The sequence below is a fragment of the Pezoporus flaviventris genome, unplaced genomic scaffold, assembly GCF_033815535.1.
Source record: "Pezoporus flaviventris isolate CSIRO_AGI_PZ_B2104156 unplaced genomic scaffold, CSIRO_AGI_Pfla_v1 ptg000093l, whole genome shotgun sequence".
Classification (NCBI taxonomy): domain Eukaryota; kingdom Metazoa; phylum Chordata; class Aves; order Psittaciformes; family Psittacidae; genus Pezoporus; species Pezoporus flaviventris.
In genome coordinates this window covers 166,445-191,145 of record NW_026892641.1, presented here as the reverse complement: position 1 = coordinate 191,145, position 24,701 = coordinate 166,445, and the positions used below count along the sequence as shown (strand labels likewise).

The window sequence follows — 24,701 nt, the reverse complement described above, 5'->3', positions numbered from 1 at the left end:
GCCGCTCCTAGCCCGGTTTTCTTTGACCAAAGCAGGTAAATCCGCTTGTGCCAGTGCTTAAATCCAAGCTGCATGGAGCCCCTTGGCTTTTCTGCTCATCTCCCACCACCCTGGTGTTTTGACAGTTGCGATTTATGGGATGTACTGCCCGCCCGTACTTCTTGAAGAGGAAAAAGTGCTTTTGTACGAGCGGTTGCCGAGGGCAACGGCTGCTCCTTTGCGTCGCTCTATCCCAAAAATTCCCGGCTCGGGGAGCAGGGAACATGATTTCTCAGCGCTGTGCTGTTAAACTTGATGTTACAACCAGTGTGCTTTTGTTCCCTCAAACTGAACCAGGCGGTGAGCACGATTCAAACGCCTCAAAACCAAGCCCTACTTGTAAAGCAGTTACAAGCCCATCCTATGGGGAGGGCTTGGTAATGGAGTGCTGCTCTGGTAAAAGGGAATAAACATGTTTTCCCCCTGTAATCCCCTCTCCAAACCAAGAGGCAAGCTTCCGACTGGCTCTGCATCCCAGAAAATTCCATAGATTTGTGAAGCAGCCTTAGAAACCCATCTCTGTTGCTCAAAACTGTTTGGTTATTGAACGCTGGGCTCGCAGATAGAAATACCAAGATGGGATCCACTGGGTTACCTGCCAGCTCTGTGCTAAAAGGTAGGGTTTTTACTTCCTCTGAGTTAAGATGGGAGCAGCTCGAGTGGCGAGGGATTAGTAATTCACCCAAGGAGGAGCTCAGCAGCTTTGTCACTTGGATTAATGCGATTTACACCCTTAAGCTGCCCCAAGCACTTGTAAACAGCCGTGTCCCAGCAAGGTGAAGTGCACAGGAGCCCCGGTACCCCGTGGAAAACAGCTCGAGGGGATATTTTTGCCATCCCTTAAGGAATTTTGGTGATTTTTCCCTCCTTTTGCAAGCACTTGGTGGGACACCAGCTCTGCCTGGTGCTCTTGGTTCTCTGCCTGCCGGTCCTTTTTGGTGTTTGGGCCAGGTCCCCTGTGCACTCCCTCTGCTGGGCAGCCTGGCTGGGCTCCGCTGGTGCTAAACTTTGGGTTTCTTACCCCAAAAGCGAGGAGGAAGAAAAACCACACATAAGGAGAGGCCGGGTGGGGGGGCAGATCCCACCATCAATTTCATTATCTCAAGGTGTGCCGCAAGCCCATAAACCGACGCTTGTGCTTACTTTGGCTGGCTGGCGTGCCAGAGGAATAAGGCAGCTGTGCTCTGACTTCAGGTGATGTCACTGGAGGATTTTAACTGTCAGGGCTTAAAAATACACTGGCTCGGTTTAAAGGCTGCTTCTGCAGATGTGGAAATTGTGAAGCAGCACCATCGACTCGCTTGTGCGGCCGTGCTGGAGCTCAGCATCTCGTAAATCCTCCTCAGCCATCCCCCAGCAGTTCAGTTTTGCCGTGGTCAGACCAAGAACACACAGTTAATGTGGTGGTTGCTTCAGATAAGACCTAGTGCCAAAAAGATGGACAGGGAAGCATGGGCTGGTGAAATGATTTGGGGGATGAAGCTGTTTTCTAAAGTGGTGCTTGATGCAAATGTGGATTGCAGGGTGTAGCTGAGCATCACTTTCTGCTGCTCCTCCTCACGTGGAAAAACCTTCTACTCCACATCTTCCCTCCTGCACTGGGCTCTGGTGAGGCTGCACCTCGAATCCTGAGCTCAGTTCTGGGCCCCTAACTACAGGACAGACATTGAGGTGCTGGAAGTGGGGCCAGAGAAGGCAATGGAGCTGGTGCAGGCCCTGGAGCACAAGTGTGATGGGGAACGGTTGAGGGACCTGGGGGGTTCAGTCTGGAGAAGAGAGGGCTCAGGGGGGACCTGATCACTCCCTACAACTGCCTGAGAGGAGGATGGAGCCAGGAGGGGCTGGGCTCTGCTCCCAAGGAACAAGGGATGGGATAAGAGGAAACGGGTTAAAACTATTAGTGAATGTAAAACCCCATGCAAAGGTAGTGAATCTGGTAGTGAACGTGGCACCAGTGAGGCTCGGAAACCTTTGGTTTGGTACCAGAAGCCCTGAGACCCACAGACCTGTTGAGATGTGGTATTCCAGGTAATGTCTTATATGGAATCGCTCTACCGGGCTGCTGGGAAACCTGCTGAACACCTTCTGTTAGGCAGTGCCTCATTTGTATGAATTAACTGATACTGTAAACTTGACCTCTGTGTGTAGAGTCAGGGTTTCTGTGCTGCCTTGCTTACGCTCTGTGGCTCCCTCAGCTGAGTCACGTTGCTTTCCACGTCTGCAGTGGCTTTTCCCTCTGTTTTCTGGTTTTCCTCAGTGTTTCAGTGGGCTGGGAAGCTTCTGAGCTGATTCCTGCCTGGAATGGGGGTGAGACTGATCCAAAACACTGGCTTATGTAGCTTAAAGTCTTGTTAAAGGCTTTAAATGTTGTATCAAATGGAATTGGTCAAACTTCCCCTGCAAACGAGGATTTCCAGCTTGTCTCGCAATCCGGATTCCTAAAGCTGGGACATGGAGACCAAATTGTGTTCTCTGTCCATGTTTTTTGCTGGCTTTACGCAGTTTGTTAGCAGATGAGCTGCTGCTAGGCCTGTTCCCCAAGCATATTCCCCTTCCTACCAGCTTCACCACTGTCCTGGTGGTGAGCCCTGGTGTTGTGTGTCCCTTTTCCCCACGTCATTAGCTCCGGGACAGTGTTTGTCCTTGGCAAATACAGCATAAACCTCTTTGCTGTGTTCCTTTAGCTACTCCATCCCAGGAATTCTGAGACTGGATCATTTCCTCTATGTGTATGTATATACCTTCTTTGCAGTTGAGTATTCACCCAGTCAGCGCCTTGGTAGATGGCTCAGTACAGCTTCCAGGGCTGAGTGCGTTGTAGTTTTCCACTTCTTGCTTCTCCCTCTCCGGTGTGGATGAGGATTCTCCAGTGACAGTTATCACTGTAGGCTAAACTGCTTGTTCAGCCCTACTCAGGACTGAGCCCTGTGCATCCAGACCACCTGCCTTTCCCATTAAGGCCCTGCTCAATGCGAGAAATGCTGTCTGTCTTTCAACAGGAGGGAAAATAATCACACAAGGTAGGTTGTTCTCCCATTTCCCATGCCTAGGAGATGTCTCGGAGCTCTTCCAGCCAGGTGGGACTCGAAGTTTCCCCTTCTTTCCCCCCTCCACAGCTCCTTGGGCACAGTTTCACATTACATCTCCGCTGCAGGACTCGCTGCTGCAGGAGGTGGCAGGTACATTCCTGCCTCTTCCCCGCTGTGGGAATCCAGCGAGCCCCACACTCTGGGCTGGATCTTGCCCTGCAGTCCCAGAGCTGCTAAATCTTCCACCCTGATGAGTGGGGAGGCCTCGGGGGGCTGGAGGGGTGCGGGGGGGATGTGGGGCCGGCCCCTTTGGGCAGCAGCCAGCTCTTAAATTGGCTTTGCTGTCTCCTAAACCAGTGCTCTGGATGCTGCTGCTGAGCCAAGAGCCACTTGCCTTGGGGAGTTGGGGGGCTGGCTGGGCCCCCTTCATCCCCAAAATGCCCGATGCAACCAGTGCAGCTCACTCAAGCACTGCAGGGGGGGTGTGTGTAGAAATAATCCCCTGACGGATGGGCCGGCTGGGTTTGGAATACTTTTGGAGCTGGGGGAAGGAGCCCATCACTCTGTGGCGTGGCTTTGCTGTAAGGTGAAACCGCGCCCTCGGCCTCACCTGTCTGCCTGATCCTGCCTTTGATTTATACCCTGCCTTTTGCTGTTTAGTTCTCCCCGCAGACTTTCAACCATTGTATCTGATAATGAACCGAGTGGTTGAGCCTTATTTGTTTAATTCAGAGCCGGGTTTACTATTTCCTACCTCGCAGTCATGCAGAGCCTGTATTAACTGCACGGTATTCCTTGTAGTGAACTGTAGAACACCAAAGGACACAAGCAAGTGGGGAAAGGGTTGTGCCACGAGCAGCCCCTTGTTGGGAAAGGGGCTGGGCACCCCTGGTGTGCGTTTTGGGAGTGTTTGCTGTGGGCTGTGTAGAGACCTTGTGTCTGCTCTAGCAAGGGAATGTACTGCGGGCTCCTTTCCTGGTCCTCCCCGAGTAAAACAAACCATTTATCTCGCTATAAGGCCTCACTCTAAAGAAGCTTAAGAGAAATTCTGTTGTTTTTACATGGCGGAACCCCCAGTGTCTTTTCCTCTCCTGCCTGGAAGAGCAGAGGATGGGTAACGTGGCCCCCTCTGAAGCAAACCAAGGATGCTTCTTCCCGGCTGACATCCCCTGCTTGTTTCCAGGTTGATCCAGTCTCAGTGTTCCCAAGCCAAATCACTGCACTCAGGGGGTATTTTTCCAGTTTTTAATTTCCCTTTTTTTTGCCCCTTGTTTGTGGATTGCTGATAGATCGGCCCAAATAAGGGTATGAGAGAGGCCGGCAATTTCCAGGAGGATCCACAGAGTCAGTGCACGACTTGCTGCCTTTATCTCTGAGATCAGGAGATTCCTTTGCAGTGATGGATTAATCCACTCTTGAGTGAATAATATAACCAAGAGCAAGTAGGAGCCGGGGCTCCAAGCGAATGATTTGTTTAATACGTGGATGCCTCTCCTGAAAGCGTCTGTCTTCACCATTTCATTCAGCCCGCATTCACGCCAGCTCCCCGCACCACAGCGGGGATGGGGATGGGGCTGTGCCAGCGGCTCTGCTCCCAGGATGAGCAGATGAACCGCAGCCCCCCCAAAAACAGGGGGAGGTTTGGCTTGGAGAGAACGTGCTTATGGGCTCTGGACATGACATCGGCCACATGGCCATGACATCACTGTCTGCACGTACTCCTTACCCTAGCTATAGAAGTGTTGGCACTGCCGAGGGGGTGAGATTGCACTGCTCTGGTCTTTAGTGGTGATGACTGTCCCCAAACACAAGGCAGCATGCTCTGTGTCCAGGGAAAATGTCTGTGGAAGCTTGGAAATGGAAGATGTGGGAGTGAAGTTGTTTGGGACAAGGAGATGGCAGTGGGCAGCTCAGGAGTAGAAACAGGATGTTTAGGGAGATGTTTGACTTCTGCTGGAGCAGATCTGCCCATTTGCCTATCCAGTACCCATCCCTGGCAGTGCTCAAGGCCAGGTTGGACACAGGGGCTTGGAGTAAGCTGCTCTAGTGGAAGGTGTCCCTGCCTGTGGCAGGGTTTGGAGCTGGCTGAGCTTTAGGGTCCCTTCCAACCCAAACTGTTCTATGGATGGATCCACAACCTTTTGAGCTGGTTGGAGCTGTTCTGGAGCCACACAGCAAAGATCTTCCCCACCAACACATGCGTAGTCCTCGACAGTGCACATCCAACAGGATGCGAGGCTGGGGAGGGAGTTGCACAACTTTAGCAATGGAATTCACGGAGCTAAATCTGTTATCATCCCTATGGATATGCTGGAATAACTCTTTGGCAGCTCTTAAGCATTTTGCGTAGCTTTAGCATCTTGGAACCCATCGAGGGTAGGTCCTGTTGACAGGCTCAAGGAGGCTGTGAGCTGCGATGGCGTTGGCTGCCTGGGTGGCTCTTCCCTCTGCTTAGGACCCTGATCCTGTTGCAGCCTCACTGGGAAAAGCTGATAGCTCAAGGTCAAGTTGCTGAAGCCAATCAGCTTTGGATTTCCTGGTTTTGTGAGAACTGGTGTCCTCACACTGATCCGATGCTCTTGGGATGGGATTTGGAAGTGTGAGGGACAGCTTTCAGCTGTGCTGTAGAATTCCCATGCAGTGTGGGGCAATGATAGGGCATTCCTAATGGCGTTTCCCTCTTTAGGAATGGGTTTTACTGGTACTGCCTGTGTGTGACTTCTAGTAGCTGAAGAGTTTTGCTGCGTAATGTTCCAGCTCCATGTAGATGAAGTGTATTGTGGAGTCAAACTCAACAATAGCATGTGGTTTTCCTTTGTTCCCCCATTCCCCACGGTAAGAGTTCACAGCCGTTCCCGGATTACGGCTACACTCCAGCGTAGGTTTGGATTTTCATAAAGCTTGCTGAGGGCTGTGACTTCTGAGGAGCTGTTTCACGTCCACAATAGCTTCAGGAAGTATCTTTGTTTCTCAAGAGCCCTTTCAGAAGGTGCCTTTTGGTGTTGCCTAAATACTCTGCAGTGACAGTGTATCAGAGCTTGATGGGGAGCTGAGTCTCCTCTAATAAAACACAAGCTAAGGAGGAAAACCCTGAGGGGGTTTGGAACAGGAGATGTTTTCTGTTCCTGCCACTAATCTTGGTTGCAGAATGAAATAGGAATGTACACTTTAAATCTTTGTCAGGGTGTAGAAGGAAGCTGGCAACGGATGTAATCAAAAAAGTTGTTATCAAAACTCCCTGAAATATGTTGAAATATCAAGTTTAATGAGAGCATTTTAATCCAGCTGCCCAGACTGAGGCGTTTTCACGGGTGCAGGTTGCTGTGTGAGTCGGGATCAACCAGGGAGGAGTCTGAGCCGGGTCGTGGAGCCTCAAGTTAGTGCAGTTTGTGTGGCTTGAGTCTCTTAAGCCCTGTGAATCATTGTCAGAGCAGATCCCAGATGGGGTGTAGCATTAAATCGAGGGCTTAAAAATGGGTCTGGTTTTCAAGTCAGTGCATTTGCCATTGCTGATATGTATCCAGACGTGTTATGGACACATATATCCAAGCCAGCTCTTACCGGTTATGGTAAAACACACTGGCAACACCAGATCCAATGGGCTCTAGTGAAGATCCTAATCCCCCTACCCAGTGTGATGGGAGCCTGAAAGTTTCCAGCTTTGTCCTTTAGGCTGGAATAAGGGAACTGCAAGTAACCTTCACCCTCCTGACCCCTCTTCCTCAAGTGGAGAGGCTGCAGGTTGAGGACTTCAGAGAAGCTGAGGTCCTTCTCCGAGCCAAAGGTGTGAAGCTGTTTATTTTCCCCTTGGAAGTGTGTATGTTGTGGGAGGCAGATGCTGGCCTGCTCAGCCCCAGCATTCCCGACTTATCTGGGGCCTGGCAAGCAGACAAGTGTTGTCCCTTCTGATCCCCTGATATTAAAAAGTCCAGGCACCTTTCTCTGGCTAAGTCTGGGATTGCTTTAAAAAACACAAAGAGAAGCCAGCAAAGAAAAGAAACATGTGCTTTCTTTGCCAAGTTTAAATGAAGACTAATGCTGTGGTGCTGCTTCATCTTGTTTTTCTTCCTATCTGATGGATGCTAACGTGGGATGGAATCAATCCCGGTTATCTCTGCAGGGCCCCTGCGTGTTGCTGAGCTCGGCATTAACGTCTTGCAGGGGAGCTGTTGTGCTGTAAGGAGTCTCGAAGCTTCTCTCTGCAGCCTGAAGCCACAGCAGTGGTGTCCCTGTTCCCTTTGGGAAGGGGTTTCCTGGGATCACCAGTCTGCTGTTGGCCATTGGAACAGCGATCCTGTTCAGCAGAGCGGGATGTGTCTGTGCGAGTGAGAGCAGGTCGCGGGCAGGTTATCCTGGTGGAAAAGTCTCTCCGGTGCCCGTAATGAAACTTGACTGCTTTCCTATCAGTCACTCGTGTTTGAACTGGTTCTGCTGGTAGCAGCTGCCATTCCCCCCATTCCCAGCAGGAGATTTAGGGCTCTGACTCACAAACTCCTGCTGTTTGACATCGCCGGTCCTGGTACAGCCCATCCACTCTGGGCTGGGGTCCGTGCAGCAGGCAGAGCTGGAGATCCCAAACCTTGAGGTGACAGCTCCATCATCACTGCTGCCTCCTTCCCCTGGATCCGTGCTCTGCTCTCATGAGGAAGGAGGTGGGATGGGGCTTGGCTGTGCACCACCACTGAGCAAACCCAGCCCAAGCTCCCCTCTCCTCGCATGGGAGCCCGGTTGGTTTGCTGGAGCAAACCTGGCCCAACCAACACGTTATTTGTTGATAAAATCTGTGTTGAGGCAGCTTTATCTGGGCCTGAGGCTAAGGAGGAGGTTTTCCTGGAGGAATATTCCCCTCTGTGTCAGGATTCCTTTCCTTGAGGTCTGCCCTGGAGACCGGGTTCAGCAGCAGCATGTGTTGGCATTGTGTGTCGCAGCTCACGGGCTGCTGTAAAGGGAATGGGAAGCAGCAATCCCAAGTGGAGGACAGCACTTCTATTTAGGAACCAGAGTCAAAATGGAGCTGTTGCTCGGTTTTGTGCGGGTTTCAGCCTTCCACAGGCACGGAGAATTCCAAAGGGTGACTAACAACTGTGCTGTAACACACAGGCTCTGCTCTCTGGTTCCAGCGCGCCTCCCATATCCTGCAGCCATGAGTTCACAGGCTCCTAATTGCCCATGATGTAAGACAGCAGTAGATGAGGTTGCTATAAATTCTGGCTGCAGGTGTGGGTTTAATAGTTGTGCTTCCCTTTAAGGGATTGCAGTCAGCATGGATCCTGCAAGTTGCAACAGACTGAGTTGGACTCAGGGGGGGAGGCAGCTCAAAGAACCCATTTCCCTACATTTTTTAGGGATGTTGCTTGCTGCAGGCTCCCAAGGGACAAGGTGTTAGTGTTCATCTGGAATCACCTTGGGAATGAGCTTGCTGTCCTCTCGCAGAGCCCAGCCATGCTTTCTGTTCATGTCAGCAACTGTCTCTCACCTCAAAACCTAGCAGGCATGTTAGACTGACTCCAGAGCAGGGCTGCTCCAGCCCTTGCAGCATCTCCGTGGCCTCCTCTGGACCCAGTCCCACACCTCCACATCCTTCCTAATGGTCCTTCCTATACTCGTGCTCGATTCAGGCTGTAGGACCCATAGGAGGGTTGCAGTCACAGGTTATAATCACGGGAGATCATCCTTGACGTGCAGAATGCAAACTTTTTGGAGGGGAAAAGACACCCCTGAGGCATTACTGAAGCTTGCCATGGCCTGTGCACCTGCAGCGTGGTTAGTGAGCACAGCGTGTCCCCCTCTCACTGGAGACTGGAGCACGTCTCACCTGGGGCTGGGCTTTGCCTGGTTTTAACTCATTTCTGCCCTTGCTCTTGCAGTCCAGGGTTTATTCACAGCACTGGGGTGATGCTCCATAGGTTGACCTGATGCCTCGTGCTGTTAGGGTGCAATGTTCCTTTGCATGGGTGTCCATTCCTCACCCTTCTCTGAGGCTGCGCTGCTCCCTCATCCAGGTGAAAACTCAACCTCATTTTTCCTTGGCTGTGCTTCCAGTGGGATCTGCCAGCAGATCTGACTCACTCGGTGGCTGCAGGATCCTTGGTGCAGATAGGAGGATGCAAGCCAGGTCCTGAAGGAAGGTGTTGCTGCCCTCGTCGGCAGCAGCCTGTCTTTAAATTGCCTTAAACTGGTTGTGAAACCTCAGTTCTTGGTAGGAATCACTCGGTTGGAAAGCAGAACCCAACGGCCTCGCGCCGAGGATCAGCCAGCCCTGCAGGAAGGAGCTGAAAGGGGGTGTTTGGACCCTTGGAGACGCGGTTGAAGGTGAGCAGAGCTGTCACTGGTGTGCGTGTTGAGCTCAAGATGAGGACAAGAATGGGAATATTAAGGTAAAGTAGTGCCTTGCAGGAGGGGGTGAGGGCTGGAGGGGGCTGGAAGAGCCCAGGCTGGTGATTTCTGCTGTATTTGGTCTGTAGTTGCTGTGATGGAACTGATGGACTAATGATACCTTCAGCTCCCTTGGGGTCTAAAAGCCCTCATTTTGGTATTTAAGCATAATTGCAGCCCAGCAGAAGTGTGTCTTAGGCTAATGCTCTGTTCTTGTTCTTCCCCCGAGGCTAGAGGAGTCAGAAAGCAAACCCTCTTCATTAGCCTGGCAGCAGGGGGACTGTCTCAGCTTTTTTTTTTCCCCAAGTTAATAATAAAATTAACCTAATTGTGCTGCCTGTTTGTGGGTGAGAAAGTGGCTTCTGGGATGATTTATTTTCTCCCTGATGCCTGTCTCTGGTAGAGCAGGATGGAAAGCCCAGGTCTCTGGGACTTGGGAATGTTTTCAGCTGTGTGCTGCAGCGGCACAGTGCACAAACTGTTAAATTCCCTTCCCTCAGCTCACAAATCCAGTTTTCTTTGCCAAAGCATACGCTCCTCTATCAAGACCATATGTACGCCAGGACCGAGGTTTTAAAGTCAAGGTATTTGTGAAATATTGGAGTGCAAATGAAGTATCTGAGTAATCTTAACTGTCTCCTGAAAAAAAGAGTTCCCTGTCAGCTTCACTTATAACTCAAAGGATTAATGGAAAGCTAAACTTTGATCAGAGGCCAACAGCTGATACCAGCCATGAGGTTTTCCAGGCCTGACAGCAAGAGAGAAAGATCCAGGGACCGGCTCAGCACCAGATCTGCTGCTCCATCCTGAGGCAGGCCAACTTCTGCTCATGTCTTTAGGCCAGTATTCTCTTTTTCCCCTTGGTTCCTTAACGTTGTCTTGTGTCACCTTACTCCTGTGAGGCTGGCCCTTACCTGTGAGGGAGTTGGAGTAAATACTGATGTTATTTAGGATGCTTCATAGGTTTGGAAAAAGATGTGTGATATTTTCACAAAAGGCATCAGGACTTAAGGTCCCCCATCCTTGGAGGAGCTTGGTCACTGTCTCCTTTGGTTTTCCTGCCATCTGCCATCCCAACTGAATAGTCTGTATTTTGGTAGCAATACCGTGCCATTCCAAACCACTGTGCCGTCAATAAGGTGGTTTAGCCTCCCAAAATCACTCTTGGGATTCCTCACTTATTCATGGGATGGAGGAAGCATGAAGCTTCATGGATGCTCGTGCAAGGCTGCTTCTAAAAATGCATGTTACCTAAAAAGGGTAAAAATACCCATTGAATCAAGTGGGAATATCCATAGGAAACCCTTGGATGCTGGCTTGGCACTGAGGGATTTGGGGGACAGGCGAGGGACTGGCAGGGGCTTGGAGGTGTTAATGAAATCCCAGTTGAGCAGCTGATTTCTGTCCTTCCACTTGTTAGGATAAGGATCTAGAGAGTGTCCTTTCATTTGAAATGCAATAAATAAATGGGAACATAACATCAAAGGTGCCTTTTCTTGGAAAGGCATTTAACAACTACATTTGGGGTGTTTCTGTGGATGCCTTTGAGAAGGTTTCACTGCACCCTGACCTGTTTATGTCTTTCACACTTGGTTTATAGGGTCACTGTCAGCGCACTGGGTTTTGTGGGGTTTTTCCCTTTTGGATTATTTTAGGATGGAGAAAATACGTCTTGCAGGACTGCTAGGCCTGTTCTCTAAAAGCATCCACAAAATCCCTTTGAAGTACATAACTTTATTACTTGCACTCACACAACCCTGCCTTTTGTGATGCCATAACTCCAATCCAAGTGCCTCATGATGGTGTTTAATAGAAAGAAAAGGCAACAAGCCCAAAACTCCTTATCTCCATCGCTGGCTTCCTGTCATTTAGTAACGCAGCGACTGCAGTCCCAGAGCTCGAGAAGAGTAAACCAGGAGCACTTGAATGCTTTTCCCCTTTCCTTTGCCCAAGCTGTGGTTGCAGCCGGGCTTTTCTCGTGCTCCAGCCCTCTCTTGGCAGCGTAATTAGGAACACATTGATTCTTATTGCAGCTGGCAGCTGCTCGCTATTGCCTTTTCCAGCTTCTGACCCCCATAGTCCCGCTGACCTTTCCTGGGGTTAGTCGTAGGCCCTTTTCATTGTGATGGGCTAGAAGTGGCTCATGTGGAGTTGATTATTTCCTTGCTTGTCTGGCCTTTTTGGTGCCATAACTCCAAGTCACTTCCATTTTCTTCCCCTGCTTTTGGCTGACCACAGTGAAAGGAAATGCTTTTGCTGGCGACAGGATCGGTTTGCACGCTTGACTGGCTCGATTGAGCCCCTGAAAAGAGGGGAGGGGGAGGGTAATGAACACTGTAGGTGCTGCATTTGCTTCTTAAAGCTTGATGTTAATGATTGAGTGGTCATTAGGCATTCATAAAAATGAGGCTTCGGCAGCCCCGTTGCCTTTTGCCATCTCAGACCTGCTGCTGGCACTCAAACTCCATCCTTGGTGTATTTCAGCACATCTTGAGGAGCGGTAGGTACAAGTTCGGTGTGGTTCTGTTTGGTTTTCATTGCTTAGGATGGCTTCAGGGCTTTCCCAGCTCCCAGAAAAGCCAGGAATAACCCTGGGAGGCTGTCAGCACAGCAAGCTAATGAAGTCTATATGCCAGCTGTTACACTCATTTTGCCAGACCCCAGGAGGACAGCATGAAGACAGTCAGTGATCAAAGGCTTCGGAGATCACTGAGGAGCCGAGCTGCAGGAATGTCTGATTGCTTTCTCTTGGAATGCCACAGGCTTCAATACCTTTTTTTTTCTGAAGGTGTCTCGGTGTGAGATTTAATGATCTAACTCTGCTTGCTCCCACTGAGGGGGTTAGTTAATTCGGGGGGGGGGGGTTTGCTCTGGGTTTGAAAATCAGGGATTTTTGTTGTCCTGACAGAAGCGCTCTTGGGGAGCAAGTTAAAATGAGATTTTCTTGGGGATTCTGTAGTAAACAACCCAACTTGTTGTGCTTTGGTGTTAAATCACATACAGGGTTATAAAGTGAGGTTGGATTCGTTGATTCCGAGTTGCTGCCCTTGAGGGAAACTGATACCTTCAGTGTCCAGGGTGGTTTTACTCCAAGTGAGAGCTGCAGCCGGTGAGCAGTGCTACCCATGAAGCCACAGCACTCCCCCTCTTTCCTAGGGCTTCTTGGAGAAGGCTGTCAGCTCCTGGAGGTGGAGTGGGGAACCTGAATAACTCCCTCTGTTCCCAAGCAGGCCATTTCCTTCCTCTTCCTCCTCCACTTGCTCCAGCATTTATAGGACCTGGTGCATTTGAAACCTTTCCCTCCTTTAGCTGCAGCTTGCTGGAGGGCAGATGGGGTCTGGAGGGGAGCGATGGAGCAGGGGTTAGGTTGTGGTGGGGAGTGGTTGAATAGCTCTGGTGGTTGCTCTCACGTTGTCCTGCTGCTGGTCTGAGATGGCAGGAGGATGATTCATGGAGCTAAAGCAGAGGGAACGGAAAGTACCAGGAAAAGGAGGAAAACCAACCAAAACCCAGGGTATGAGATAATGTTCTTTTTAGTAGTGACTCTGCCCTCAAGGGTGGAGATGAGAAGTTCATGGTCTGGTAAATAAGCAGGGCAGGGACTAACTAAACCATACCCTTCCCCTCCGTGTGGAGTTAGTGCTGTGGTTTATTTGGGATGGCATCCCAAAGGTTGCAGGGCTGAAATTGTGACCTGATAGCCATGTCCTCATGGCTATTTGGGTCCCTTTTAAAAAGGGCCTGTGACAAATGAGGTGCAAAACCAGAATTGTGTGATCTTCAGAAGTACGCCATCTTCCCAATGATCTCCAGAAGTACCAGGTACATGTTTCTGGAGTGCTTCCAAGGAGTGGACATCCATTGGAACGGTTGGGATGACTCCTTCTCTGGGCACAAGTCAGTTATCTTCCTCATTTCCCTTGATCCATGAGCAACAAGTGGCTTTAGAGCTGACAGTGAGGCCAAATGCTGGGTGAAATTAATGGAAGGTGACTTTAGATGAAGATGTCCTGGTGGAAGTAGGAGAAATACGGCCTCTGCCATGCCTGTGGCACTGTGGTCTGGAGACTCTTTCCTCAATCCCCAAAGCCTGTGTCAATCTCTGTTCAACCTTGAATATTATTCATATGTATATGAGTAACTCCTGGTACTACTGGTTTATTTTAAAAGGCTCAGAAATAGCCCCTCTCCTCAGTGATGCTTCAAAACAGCTTTGCCTGTTTGACCCACCAGTGATAGAGATCAACCCTCTCAAGAGAGGAAGAGTGGGCAGAGTTCTTCCTGGGTGAGCTCATCTTGGAGGTTGAGACTTCACAGAGCCACAACGAATCAAAATGCTCCTCTTTCCATTCCTAGTAGGTCCCCAGTGACTAGGACTTGGTATCAAGATGGGAATTTCATAGAATCTCAGACTTGCTTGGGTTGGAAGGGACCTTAAAGCTCATATAGTTCTAATCCCCTCCCATGGGGTTATTGAAATGATGGCCAAGGGGAAAGTCCTGATTTTCCATCCTTGAGGCCTTTTAACCCTTGGAAGTGTGTTAACATACTATTAAAGAGGCAAAGTTTCTCCACTGGGTTTCTGAGGACCCCAAAACCATGAGCTCTTGTACCTACCAAGGGGTTTATAATGACACCATCTGCAGAAGAAGAAGAGAGCATCAAATGCTTTTGGCTTGTGTCGCGTGTTGGGTCTCATCTACCCCCTGTGTTCCTGTATCTACCAGTGATGATACAGTGATTCTGTGGTCCCTTCAGAAGGGGGTTGGAGGAACTTTCTTTGGCAGCCTGAGTGGTGTCACTGAACAACGTGACTCCAATCCAGGGGAATATCTTCCCTTCATTTCCCTCCAGTCAAAGAACTTTGCTCTCTGTGGCTTGCTTTGTGTGCTCACTGCTCTCCAGCTGATCTTCCCGCCCCACAAGCCAGCAAAAGCCAAGCTGGTAGGTCAAAAGAGGAGTAGCTGTTGACACTGGCAGCCAGGAACATGTAAAGAGAAAGATAAACAGAGGGAAATCAGAGACTGGATAAAGGAGATCTCCAAAGATAAAGTTTAGTTAAAGATAATGAGCTGGCCTTGTTTAAAAGACAGCTGCAAAGGAACCCGGTAGCTCCATGTGCCGGGGTTAAAGTTGACCTCGAATATACGTTTCATTGCTTTTCATAAATAAATAGTGGAGGGAAGATTTGGCAAAAAGCAACATTGCCCCCACCCCTCTTGAGCAAAGTGTTTGATGTTAACAACTTCTCCTGGTGTTTACTCTGTCCCCCGCGCTCGCCGGTGGAGCGGCTCCGCTGGCCTTGAACCGAGCGAGAACTCAAATAAACCAAAGCCTGTTCTGCACAGCTGAGCCCTTCTGCCATCTGCCTCTGACCACAAGACAGCTCGGCAGTGGCTCTTGCAGCCTCCTTGAGCTGTCATTGTGAGCAGGGAGGAGCAGCAGTGAGCAAATAGCTCTCTGAAAGCTGGAGTGATGGGGATGAGCTCTTAGGCAGAAGCTCTTCCCTGTGAGGGTGCTGAGGCGCTGGCACAGGGTGCCAAGAGAAGCTGTGGCTGCCCCATCCCTGTTCAAGGCCAGGTTGGACACAGGGGCTTGCAGCAAGCTGCTCTAGTGGAAGGTGTCCCTACCTGTGGCAGGGGTTGGAACTGGATGAGCTTTAAAGTCCCTTCCAACCCAAACCATTCCTTCATTCCTTGATTCTTACTGGAGTCTTTTCCCAATGTTTATATTGCATATTTTACAGTGATGTCCTGATGATAGAATACTGTGATTTTTAAATAAACCTTAGGAATAACTTTGCAGTTGGTATCCTCTGGATCCAGCTTCTTGGGAAACAAATGGCTCTGCCATTCTCATAAACCAGGAATTGTTTCTCTCAAGCATGTGTGTTGTTGCACTTGTTTCTGCACGCTGCCAGTGAGCTCCATAGGTCTTGTATGTGTGTTGGATCCGTGTTTATGTGCGTGTCTGATAGATGAGATGTTTAAAATACATGTTGAGTGTTATCAGCAGTGGAATTGCGTGGTTGTAATGATAAATGAAGTAACTGTGCTAAATGGACCCAAATCTTATCCATCACTGCATTGCGCAAGGAAATAGAAAATCTCAGCGAACAACAGCCCCAGATTAATTGTTTTTCTTGGAGGAGAGAGCGTTTGATGGAGACTCTGAGTGTCAGAGACACGCTTTGAGACTCACCCTGCGCAAGTTAGGGGGCTGGTTTCAGGATTTACTTTGTATTTTCAGGACTCATAGAATCATTGAATCAAACTCATTGAATGGTTTGGGTTGGAAGGGACCATAAAGCTCATCCAGTCCCAACCCCCTGCCCATAGTCAGGGACACCTTCCACTAGAGCAGGTTGCTCCAAGCCCTGTTCAACCTGGCCAGGAATGGGGCAGCCACAGCTTCTTGGGTTTCATGATCTAGTTTGTCCTTTTTAATGATGAAAGTGAGATCTTATGTTCAGGGTGTGATATGACAAAGGGAAAGACTGTCCTCTTGTCCGGGCAGCCATGGAGATGCCCAGCATTACTGCTTGGGGGTGTAACTGTGAATGGCAGGGGTTGGAACTGCATGATCCGGGCCCTTCCAACCCTAATCATTCTGTGATTCTACGACTGGTGATCTTTGTGGCTCTTGTTGGCCACGGTGTGACTGTCAGGCACCCTGGAAGCAGCAGGCAGGTGACCTGTCTCAGAAAGCAGGTTTAGAGCCATTAGGAGTCAATTCATAAGCCCTTGCTAACCAGACTGGTGATAGATGACCCCATGGGTATTGTTTGCAAACAATATTATCTGCAATAGATAAGCTGTTTACTTTGGGCTTCAGCTCCTCTGCATGGAAAGTAGTGTTAATTTATCAAGGCACTATGCTTGGAGTGGATGCCTCATACCCAGCTGTAGAGAAACCCCTTTATATTAAGAATAGCACTTGGAAACCTCATGAAGTTCAACTCCTGGCTCATTTTTACAGATGGTTTCTATATTGCAAAGAATATTGGCTGTTTCCTGGTTGGGCTTTTTTTTGAAACCCCAAACACTTTGTTGTAAGAAAGTTAAAAGACTCAACTCCTGCAACTTACAGTAGACATCTGTTTGTTTTGTAGCTGTTTCGGTGCCTCGTCTTAATCTGGAGCTTCCTGCTTTCAACTCCCATAATCTGGCGCTATGCATCCGGATCCTGGGCTCTTCCTGGCACTGCTCTTCATCACTGCCATGGGCATCATCCCTGCAGCGAGCTCAGGTAAGGTCTCCTCACCCCAGCTTGGGGGTTTTGGAGGTTGAGCCTATACTTTTGAATGAGCAACAACTTGGAGTGTGATTCAACGTGGCCAGCTTCAATGTGTGTTATTGATAATCTACTTTTAAGAAGCATAGAATGGGTTGGAAGGGACCTTAAAGCTCATGCAGGGACACCTTCCACTAGAGCAGGTTGCTCCAAGCCCCATCCAGCCTGGCCTTGAGCACTACCAAGGATGGGGCAGTCACAGTGTCTTTGGGCAACCAAAGAAGTTTAAGCACTTAAACACAGTCTTAGGCTCAATGTATGAGCTTGCTTTTGAAAACTTGGCTCCAAACAAGTGTGGGAGACTCCCAGTTACGTAGGTTTGTTCTTTGGGATCTCTATGGACTTAGCTGAACACCGATTCTGCTGCGTACAGCACATCTCGTGGTCCCATGGGGCTGGGAGAGGCTGGAAACGTGCAGGGGGAAAGGGGGAATGAGATCTTTGAAACAGGAACGCTGATGCGTGGCTGCAGTTGGAACAGCTCGTGGGTTAAAAAAAGAAGAGGAATGGTTTTAATTGACACATCTGCTCTGTGTAGTCAGCTTGTCTTAACCTAACCACACAAAAAAGAAGCTTTTACTACTTTTAGCACTTCATAGCCAATCGTTAGGAGCAAATGGGATAAATTTGAGTTTTCGAGCAGTCGGGGCAGATAAATTCCAGCTGCAGGGTCACTGCTACCAGCTTTGACACCGACCACAAAGCCTTGCTGTCACAAGCAAGGACAAGGCCGGAGGTGAAGGTAACGCTGCAGTTTCATAGCAGTTGCACACTGCAAAGGTCACTGCCTTCCTCATCCCTGGAAATTCAAATTGAACTGAGAGGAAAACCAGTTTTCTAATTACAAGCTAAAAATGGACATCTGGAGCCCCGTGAATGGCTTGGATGCCATTTGCGTGGATTTCATCTTTTCTGTTAAGTGAAGCCACACTTCCATTTCCAGTTTTACTTCATGGCTTTGCAGATAGTTTATGGCTCCGTTAAAAATGCTGTTTCTCATCTGAAACTCATAACCAGAGCTGGGGTGGACTGACTTGAGAAGAAAAGCATGAGCTGAGGGCCCCACCTAGGAGAGGACTGTTTCTTCCTTGGATGTCAGTTAATATCCTCTTGACCTGCACTATCTGAAATTCCACAGCTCCTTTACAAACCAGGAATCCTTTTCCTCCTGTATTTCTACCCAAATAGGAGTTACTGGTGTTAATCCCCTTTGCTCCCTTTGTACAAAATCTGTAGCTGAGAATTCCATAGAAAACAAATGGAAATGATTCCCAGTGTTTCATTGGCCAGGAGAGGGAAAAAATTTCCTCCAACAAGCAGGAATTTTCTTCTGGCAAATGAATGGATTCTTAGGACCAAGTTTTGTGGGGCCGAACCTTTTATTTATTAGCAGCTTTTTCCTGTTTCTCTTCGTCTTTACTCTGTAAAGATAATGCTGCCCAATTCATCATTGTCCTCCTGATGAAGTCCATGTATCTGGAATTAACAAGAGTCTTTGCTGTTCATCCAGCTTTTTTTTTTTTTTGCATCCTGCTATTTTTAATTGGTTCTGCAGACTGGGAGACGGGGCTGCAGAAATACCTGGCAGGCTGCTGCCATTCCTGGGATCAGATGAGTCACATCCAGGCCTGCTCCACATGGGACCGATCAGCTCCAGCTGCATGTCCCTGCGCATCGCTTCAGGTGATAGGTGCTGTGTCACTCCATATAAATCCCATGGGATTGTAGGCTGTGCCCTAGCATTGCTGTAATACACATCATGGTCTTTCCTACCAGTCAACACATCACTAATGTTATGTCCATGCAAAATGCTCTTCGCTAACTGGATTTTTCTATGTATATTTTGTTCCCATGTAGATTTAACTCCACGTTTCATTTCCGAGCCCTCATCCACTGTCCAGAAGTCCGGTGCCCACGTCCAACTCCACTGCTCTGCCGAGCCCTCCTCGGCTCTCCTTTCTTGGCTCTTCAATGGGGAGCCTCTGGACAGGGAGGGGGGAGAAGTGGAAATCCAGTCAGGATCTTTGACAATCATCTCCCTCAGCCTGGCAACGTCTGGTCTTTATCAGTGCATTGCCAACAGCAGCGTGGGTGCTGTTGTGAGCCGGCCTGCCACGGTATCCATGGCCAGTAAGTTCATTTTCCTTTGCATTCCTCACTCCTTGCTGATTATACAGACCTCAGCTGGTTTGTATGGTTTGAGTTTCCAATGGAAGCTTCCAAATGAAGTACAAGGCTCCCAAAAGCACCTTGAAAGAGCAGCTGAGCTCCCATGCAGTGTGTGAGAGTTTGGGAGAGATGAGTGGGAATTGTTGCTTGGGAAACAAGTGGGAGCTGCAAGTTTTCCTGTTCCCTTGTAGCATTTTATTTGGTCAAAATTCTCTGGATGTCCCTAGGTGGGGACAGCCTTGTGTCCTGCTAGGGACAACTTCCCTCAGTTCCACCCCTTCTTCTAACCAGTCTTTGGTGCTTGATCTGTAAATTAGTTGATCTTAAAGGACTTCAGAAGAGGAAGGGCACAGTTCTCCACGTGGAAAAGAGGATGTGGTGCTGAGAATGGGAATGTAATGCTCCTCCCTGAGCATGATCTGTCTGCTTGGGATCACGGGGCTGCTGAATCAGGCCTTTGTCAAGCAGGATTTGAGTGATTCCTCTGTGGGGGTACCTCATCTATGGAGCATGTCCAGAATCCCCTGGGGAGGAAGATTTCTCATAAGTGAGAGAAGTGAGTGTTTTGGTAAAGTGCTGACCCATAGCAAGACCCTCTCGAGAGAGCTGTAAGGGTGGCTAACATAGAATAACTTCACAACCTGGAAGATGCTTTGAACCTGAAGGGAATGGAAGAGCAGCTTTCATGCTGTTCTCCTCCTTTAGAGATGTGAGCAGCAAATGAGAAGGTGCTGTTAAGTGCTGAGGCTTCTTGCTGGGCTCAGGGTTGTGTTAATTATAATCACAGAAAGACACTTCCATGCTTCTTACATGCTTCCTCCTCTTAAACTGTGCTTTTGGAGCCCAGGAGTAGCACTGCAAGCTTTCCAATATCCCTGCTTGCTTTCCCTGGAGCAGTTGAGGGACCTCAGGAACTATCTTTTCCTCTCACTATTCCCATGCAAGAGCTGGCCCTGTCTGTAGTAAGGAAGCCTGTTTCCAGCCCCTCCTGCTCTCCTGGATTGGGTTTACCCAGGAGGACGACCTTCCACTTGTCCTTGTTGAATTCCATCATGTCCTTCTCAGCCTTCTCTTCCAGCTTATCCAGGTCTTCTGTCAGGGTGGCTCTCCCTTCCAAAGTGTCCACTGCCCCTCTCAGTGTGGGATCATTGGCTCCACCATTGATGACCAGCTTGAAACCAGCTGTATTTTACACACGAACCCCAGCTCGCTGCCCTTCCCCTTCCCAAGCCGTGGCTGCTCACAACCTTCTACCAATTCCCTCCTAGGTTTAGGTGATTTTGATGGGTCGGTGAAGCCCGTTGTGGTGGCAGAGGAAGGAGGCACAGCTTTCATCGGGTGCAAGCTCCCAGAAAGCCACCCTAAAGCCCAGGTTCGCTTTCAAGTGCGAGGGAAATGGCTGGAGAAATCCAGAGGTGAGATGCTTTGTGGGAAGAGAATCATGCCTTGATTTCTGTGTGATCCTGCATTTAGAATAGATTGATGTGTCTGACAAGTCATTTAAAAAATAAATAAAAGGGTTTTTAGGCACTAATTTAAATCTGATCTTCTTTTCCCCCTCCCCACTTGTTTAGACAACTACCTTATCCTTCCATCTGGAAACCTGCAGATTCTGAACGTATCTTTAGAAGACAAAGGATCCTATAAATGTGCAGTGTACAACCCAGTGACTCATGAGCTCAGAACAGAACTCACTGGACGTAAACTCGTAGTCACCCGTGAGTATTCAGTTCAGCTTTCAGGATTGATACATCTCCAACTGGGTAAATCCCATCCCTGAGGTTTTTTATGGGGATCTATCAGCCTAAATACCCACTTGTCTCAGCCACCATGTCATGTCAAACCTGTGCTGTGCTATTCCCATGTTCAATTCTTACTTCCCCCTACTGTGAGGTAGCAGCACGACTGCTTTTCCAATCCCAAGGAGCACTTAGCCCTTGTAAAGGGGATGTTGCTACTGCTTCAGTTACCAAATTGATTTTGGAGCAAGACTTTGGAAGAGAGCATTACGGCATCGTGCTGAGCCACAAGGATAAGCAGCCACATGGGAAAAATGTGGCATACTGGAGAACGGGATGGAGAGTGGGTGCTAAGCCTCATCTCCTTTGTTCCAGGCTCTTCCTCAGGTGGCTTCCATGTACTTCACCCCCTGGCACCCCAGAGCCTGGCAGTGCCCCAGCACAGCGCTCTGACTCTGGAATGTGTCGTCAGTGGATTCCCTCCAGCCTCCATCCGCTGGGTTAAAGAGGGCCAGGATGTGCTGGGTAAAGGCAGGTGGAAACTGCTGCACTCACATCTGGTGACAGACAGGCTGGAGGCATCTGACTCTGGAAATTACTCCTGCGTGGTGGGAAATGAATTTGGAGCAGTGAAATACATGAACTACTCGCTTACTATACTTGGTAAGAACTAAAGTACAATCTGTGTCCAGGCAGTGGACGTTTTCTTTGTCTCTTTGCTGGCTTTGGCACCTGGTTGCAAACAGCCCAAAGTTCTTTGTCAACCTAAGCACATCAAAATAAAGAGTAAAGATAGGTTCACAATGACCAGATCTCACCATGTCTCCCAAGCTAAGATCCATAACTGTTTATCTCTTGGAATCATTCACAGTCTGAAATACTTAACAGTGAGGGATAACAAACTCTGCTGCTTGATTTATTTTCCTGCAGAGTGCCAAGTGTAGATGGGATTCAGTGTCCATAACGTGCCAGAGATCAGCTGTTTCTCTTTTGACCTGGTGTGTAAGCAAGAAGCTGGCGAGGTGGTAGGTTTGGATGAGGACAAAACCGAAAAGGAAAGAAATCCATTTGGCTGCAAGTCATTTGTGATCTCCCTTCTCCTTTGTAGCAAGTTTTCCTGTTGTTTGAGGGTTTTGCATCCATGACTGTAAATACTCATTTTTGAAGTGTATAAACTCAGCAAGCAGGTTGGTGACACGCAAAAAACCTTTTGTTAGGGGGATGTCATGAAAGAATTGCTTTGAAAATACAGGTGGTTTATTTGCAGTATTAAGCCAAACATGGGACTGGTTGGGACAGAAGGGAGAGACCATTAAAGGAAGCAAGTATGTGGGGAAAACCAGCTTTAGGCTGGGTACGGCTAGAAGCACATGGGGCTTGCTTGGCCTTTTTATGTGCTTTGTACAAAGGCAGGACTCTTTTGTCAGGACTTAGGCTAAGATCAACATGTGATGGTTTATGTGGTGGTTTATTTCCCTTTCTAGAACCTGCCTTCATCTCCAAGGGACTGCAAGAGGAAACGGTGGCTGCTGGAGCCACTGTGCACTTCTGGTGTGATGTTGATGGAAGCCCTGCTCCAACCCTCACCTGGTTCCACAATGCAGCTCCCATCCATCCCTCTCCACGACATCTGCCCATGGGAAGCAGCCTGCGGATCCGTGGTGTCACCCAGGAGGACTCTGGCTTGTACCAGTGTGTAGCAGACAATGGGGTTGGATTTGCACAGTCCACCGGCAGGCTCCATGTCCAGCCAGGTAGGAGCACTTGCAGCCTTTGAGAACTCGCACTAAGCATTTGTGCTTCAAGATTTATTCTCCTTTATTCCCCTTCCCCTGCCCGATCCTGTATTGAATTGTTCCTGACCACTGTTAACAGCAGATCTTACACAGAAAATGCTTTCAGTTGGGTTTTAAGAGATGTGGGTATTTCTGGGGTAAAGCTCATGCAGCTCCAACCCCCTGCCATGGGCAGGGACACCTTCCACTAGAGCAGCTTGCTCCAAGCCCCTGTGTCCAACCTGGCCTTGAACACTGCCAGGGATGGGGTAGCCACAGCTTCTCAGACATTGAGAGGTTTAATGAAGAACTGGTGCCAGGAAACACTTCCGAAGCACCTGAGTGACTTAAGCAGTGCAGTTTTTAGTGGTAGGATCAACTGGAGCAGCTCAGCCTCACAGCCCATTCCCTGCTGCAAGCACAGAGTCAGAGAGTTTCTTTGGCTGAAAAGATGTCTTTTTTTCCCCCCTTTCCTGCTGGATCTATTCCACAACATGATTCACTGCACACTCCTCAAAGCGGGCAGGGCAACTTCAGCTGCCATCATAGTGAGAAACCACCAAAATGCAAAATGATAGCCTAAGGGTCCTCTACCCACAGCCCTTATTTTAAGTCTTTTTTAGACAGCTGGAGTGGCTGCATCCATGGCCATAGCTGCGTCCGGAGAAGCCAGGAAGCAGCTCCTGGGAATGTGATCTGTTTGCGCAATGTAGACGAAAGACAATGTGAACCTGGGACATGACAGTGGGTTAAAAGCTGCTGGTGTGTTTGCACCCAGTGTCGAGAAGTGTGTAGAAGAACAGGCAGAGGGGCTGTAGAATGTGGCAGATGGGGTTATAGGGCTGGGAGTAGTTTCTGTGGGAGGAGAGCCTGGAAGGGTGAGGGCTCAAAATGAGGGAAGGACATGATAGTGAGCTATGAAATACTGCATGTTACAGAGAAGACAAGAGTGACGTGAGGGTTTTAACCTGCCACAGGGGAGACTGAGATGAGCTCTTAGGCAGAAGCTCTTCCCTGTGAGGGTGCTGAGGCGCTGGCGCAGGGTGCCCAGAGAAGCTGTGGCTGCCCCATCCCTGGCAGTGTTCAAGGCCAGGTTGGAGACAGGGGCTTGGAGCAACCTGCTCTAGTGGAAGGGGTCCCTGCCTATGGGTTGGAACTGGAAGAGCTTTAAGGTCCCTTCAACCCAAACCAGTCTGGGGCATTGTGGAAAGCCATGAATACATTTTTTTAACACCTAAATTTGGGACATTCAGTCCTCTGGTTCCTGCTGGAGGCAGTACTTTGGGTGCCTTTGGCCTGAGCCAGCATGGTGCCGCTCATGTTCCACAGCGGGGCCGAGAAGGAAGAGTCCCAGTGGCAAGGGGGAAAGGGACGGCACAAAAAGCCACTAAAGGCCAAAAAAAGTTGTGTAATGACAAAGCATCAAGAGGAGCCTCATGTGCTGGCTTCTGTGGGTAGCAATTATGCCAGAACTCAGCATCCGTGTTGCTCCATGGCAATTGTTACCCAGGGCTTGTTTTCCAAAGCAAAGCGACAGCCTCCTTCCCGGTTGCTGACGACTCCCCCCTGGCTGCAATAAACACAGCCCTGACTGCAGGTCTCCTGTCACCAGCTGAAACCACAACTCATTCTCCACGCTCAAGAGCCCGTTTCCCCCGCGCTGGCGGGTGTCAAACCACACTGCGCCCACCCTCAAACCCTCCGGGTCCACCACAGCCCTTCTGCCTCCGCGACCGGCTCCGGCATTTGGTTCCAATATTAACACCCTTTCCCACTGCTTCACTGACAGTCGTGGATACCCTTTCCCTGGGAGCTGGTTCTGAGGGTGTCTGATGTCTTAAGCAAGCTCCATCTGGCTTTAGGGATGTCCTCCTTGCCGTTGTTCCCTCTTTCCTGGCTCTGCCTTTGGTGGCGTTGCTGGATAAATGGGAAGGAGCAAACAAGGAATGCTCCCTGTGAGCGTGGCTTCAATTTGAAAAGAGAACTTTCCTCCCCAGCTTTCTTCAAAAGTGGCCAAAAATAGCAGCCACACTTGCTGCTGGTATTTTAATGGAGGCTGGGAGGAATCCGAGTCAAGCAGGCAAACGCTGCCGCTGAGGCTTTACATTACCAAGGAATCTGTTTGTTTTGTAAACCAAGTTCCCTTCATTCCCTTCCCCATCCAGACCCCGGCACGTAACATAAACCTACACAAATCTGAAAGGCCGGGAAGGGAGAAGAACATCTGGCAGGCCCAGAGCTGCACCGCTTCCCAGCCCCTTCTGCTTTAAACACTGACATTT

General features: G+C 49.4%; 1 protein-coding gene across 2 annotated transcripts in view; it reads left to right on the top strand.

Annotated features, from left to right (window-relative positions):
* Positions 1-24,701, top strand: part of CDON (cell adhesion associated, oncogene regulated) — a 50,845-nt gene that overhangs the window by 1,369 nt on the left and 24,775 nt on the right. Inside the window, exons 1-7 of one of the 2 annotated variants that reach the window (XM_061476178.1) lie at positions 14,230-14,387; positions 16,555-16,691; positions 18,594-18,866; positions 20,174-20,320; positions 20,480-20,623; positions 21,020-21,307; positions 22,129-22,398. In XM_061476178.1, the coding sequence (XP_061332162.1) occupies positions 16,616-16,691; positions 18,594-18,866; positions 20,174-20,320; positions 20,480-20,623; positions 21,020-21,307; positions 22,129-22,398 (1,198 nt within the window). In that variant the 5' untranslated portion in view covers positions 14,230-14,387; positions 16,555-16,615. Of the gene's footprint in view, positions 1-14,229; positions 14,388-16,554; positions 16,692-18,593; positions 18,867-20,173; positions 20,321-20,479; positions 20,624-21,019; positions 21,308-22,128; positions 22,399-24,701 lie in introns of those variants that run through there. The other variant, XM_061476176.1, reaches the window with a different exon arrangement.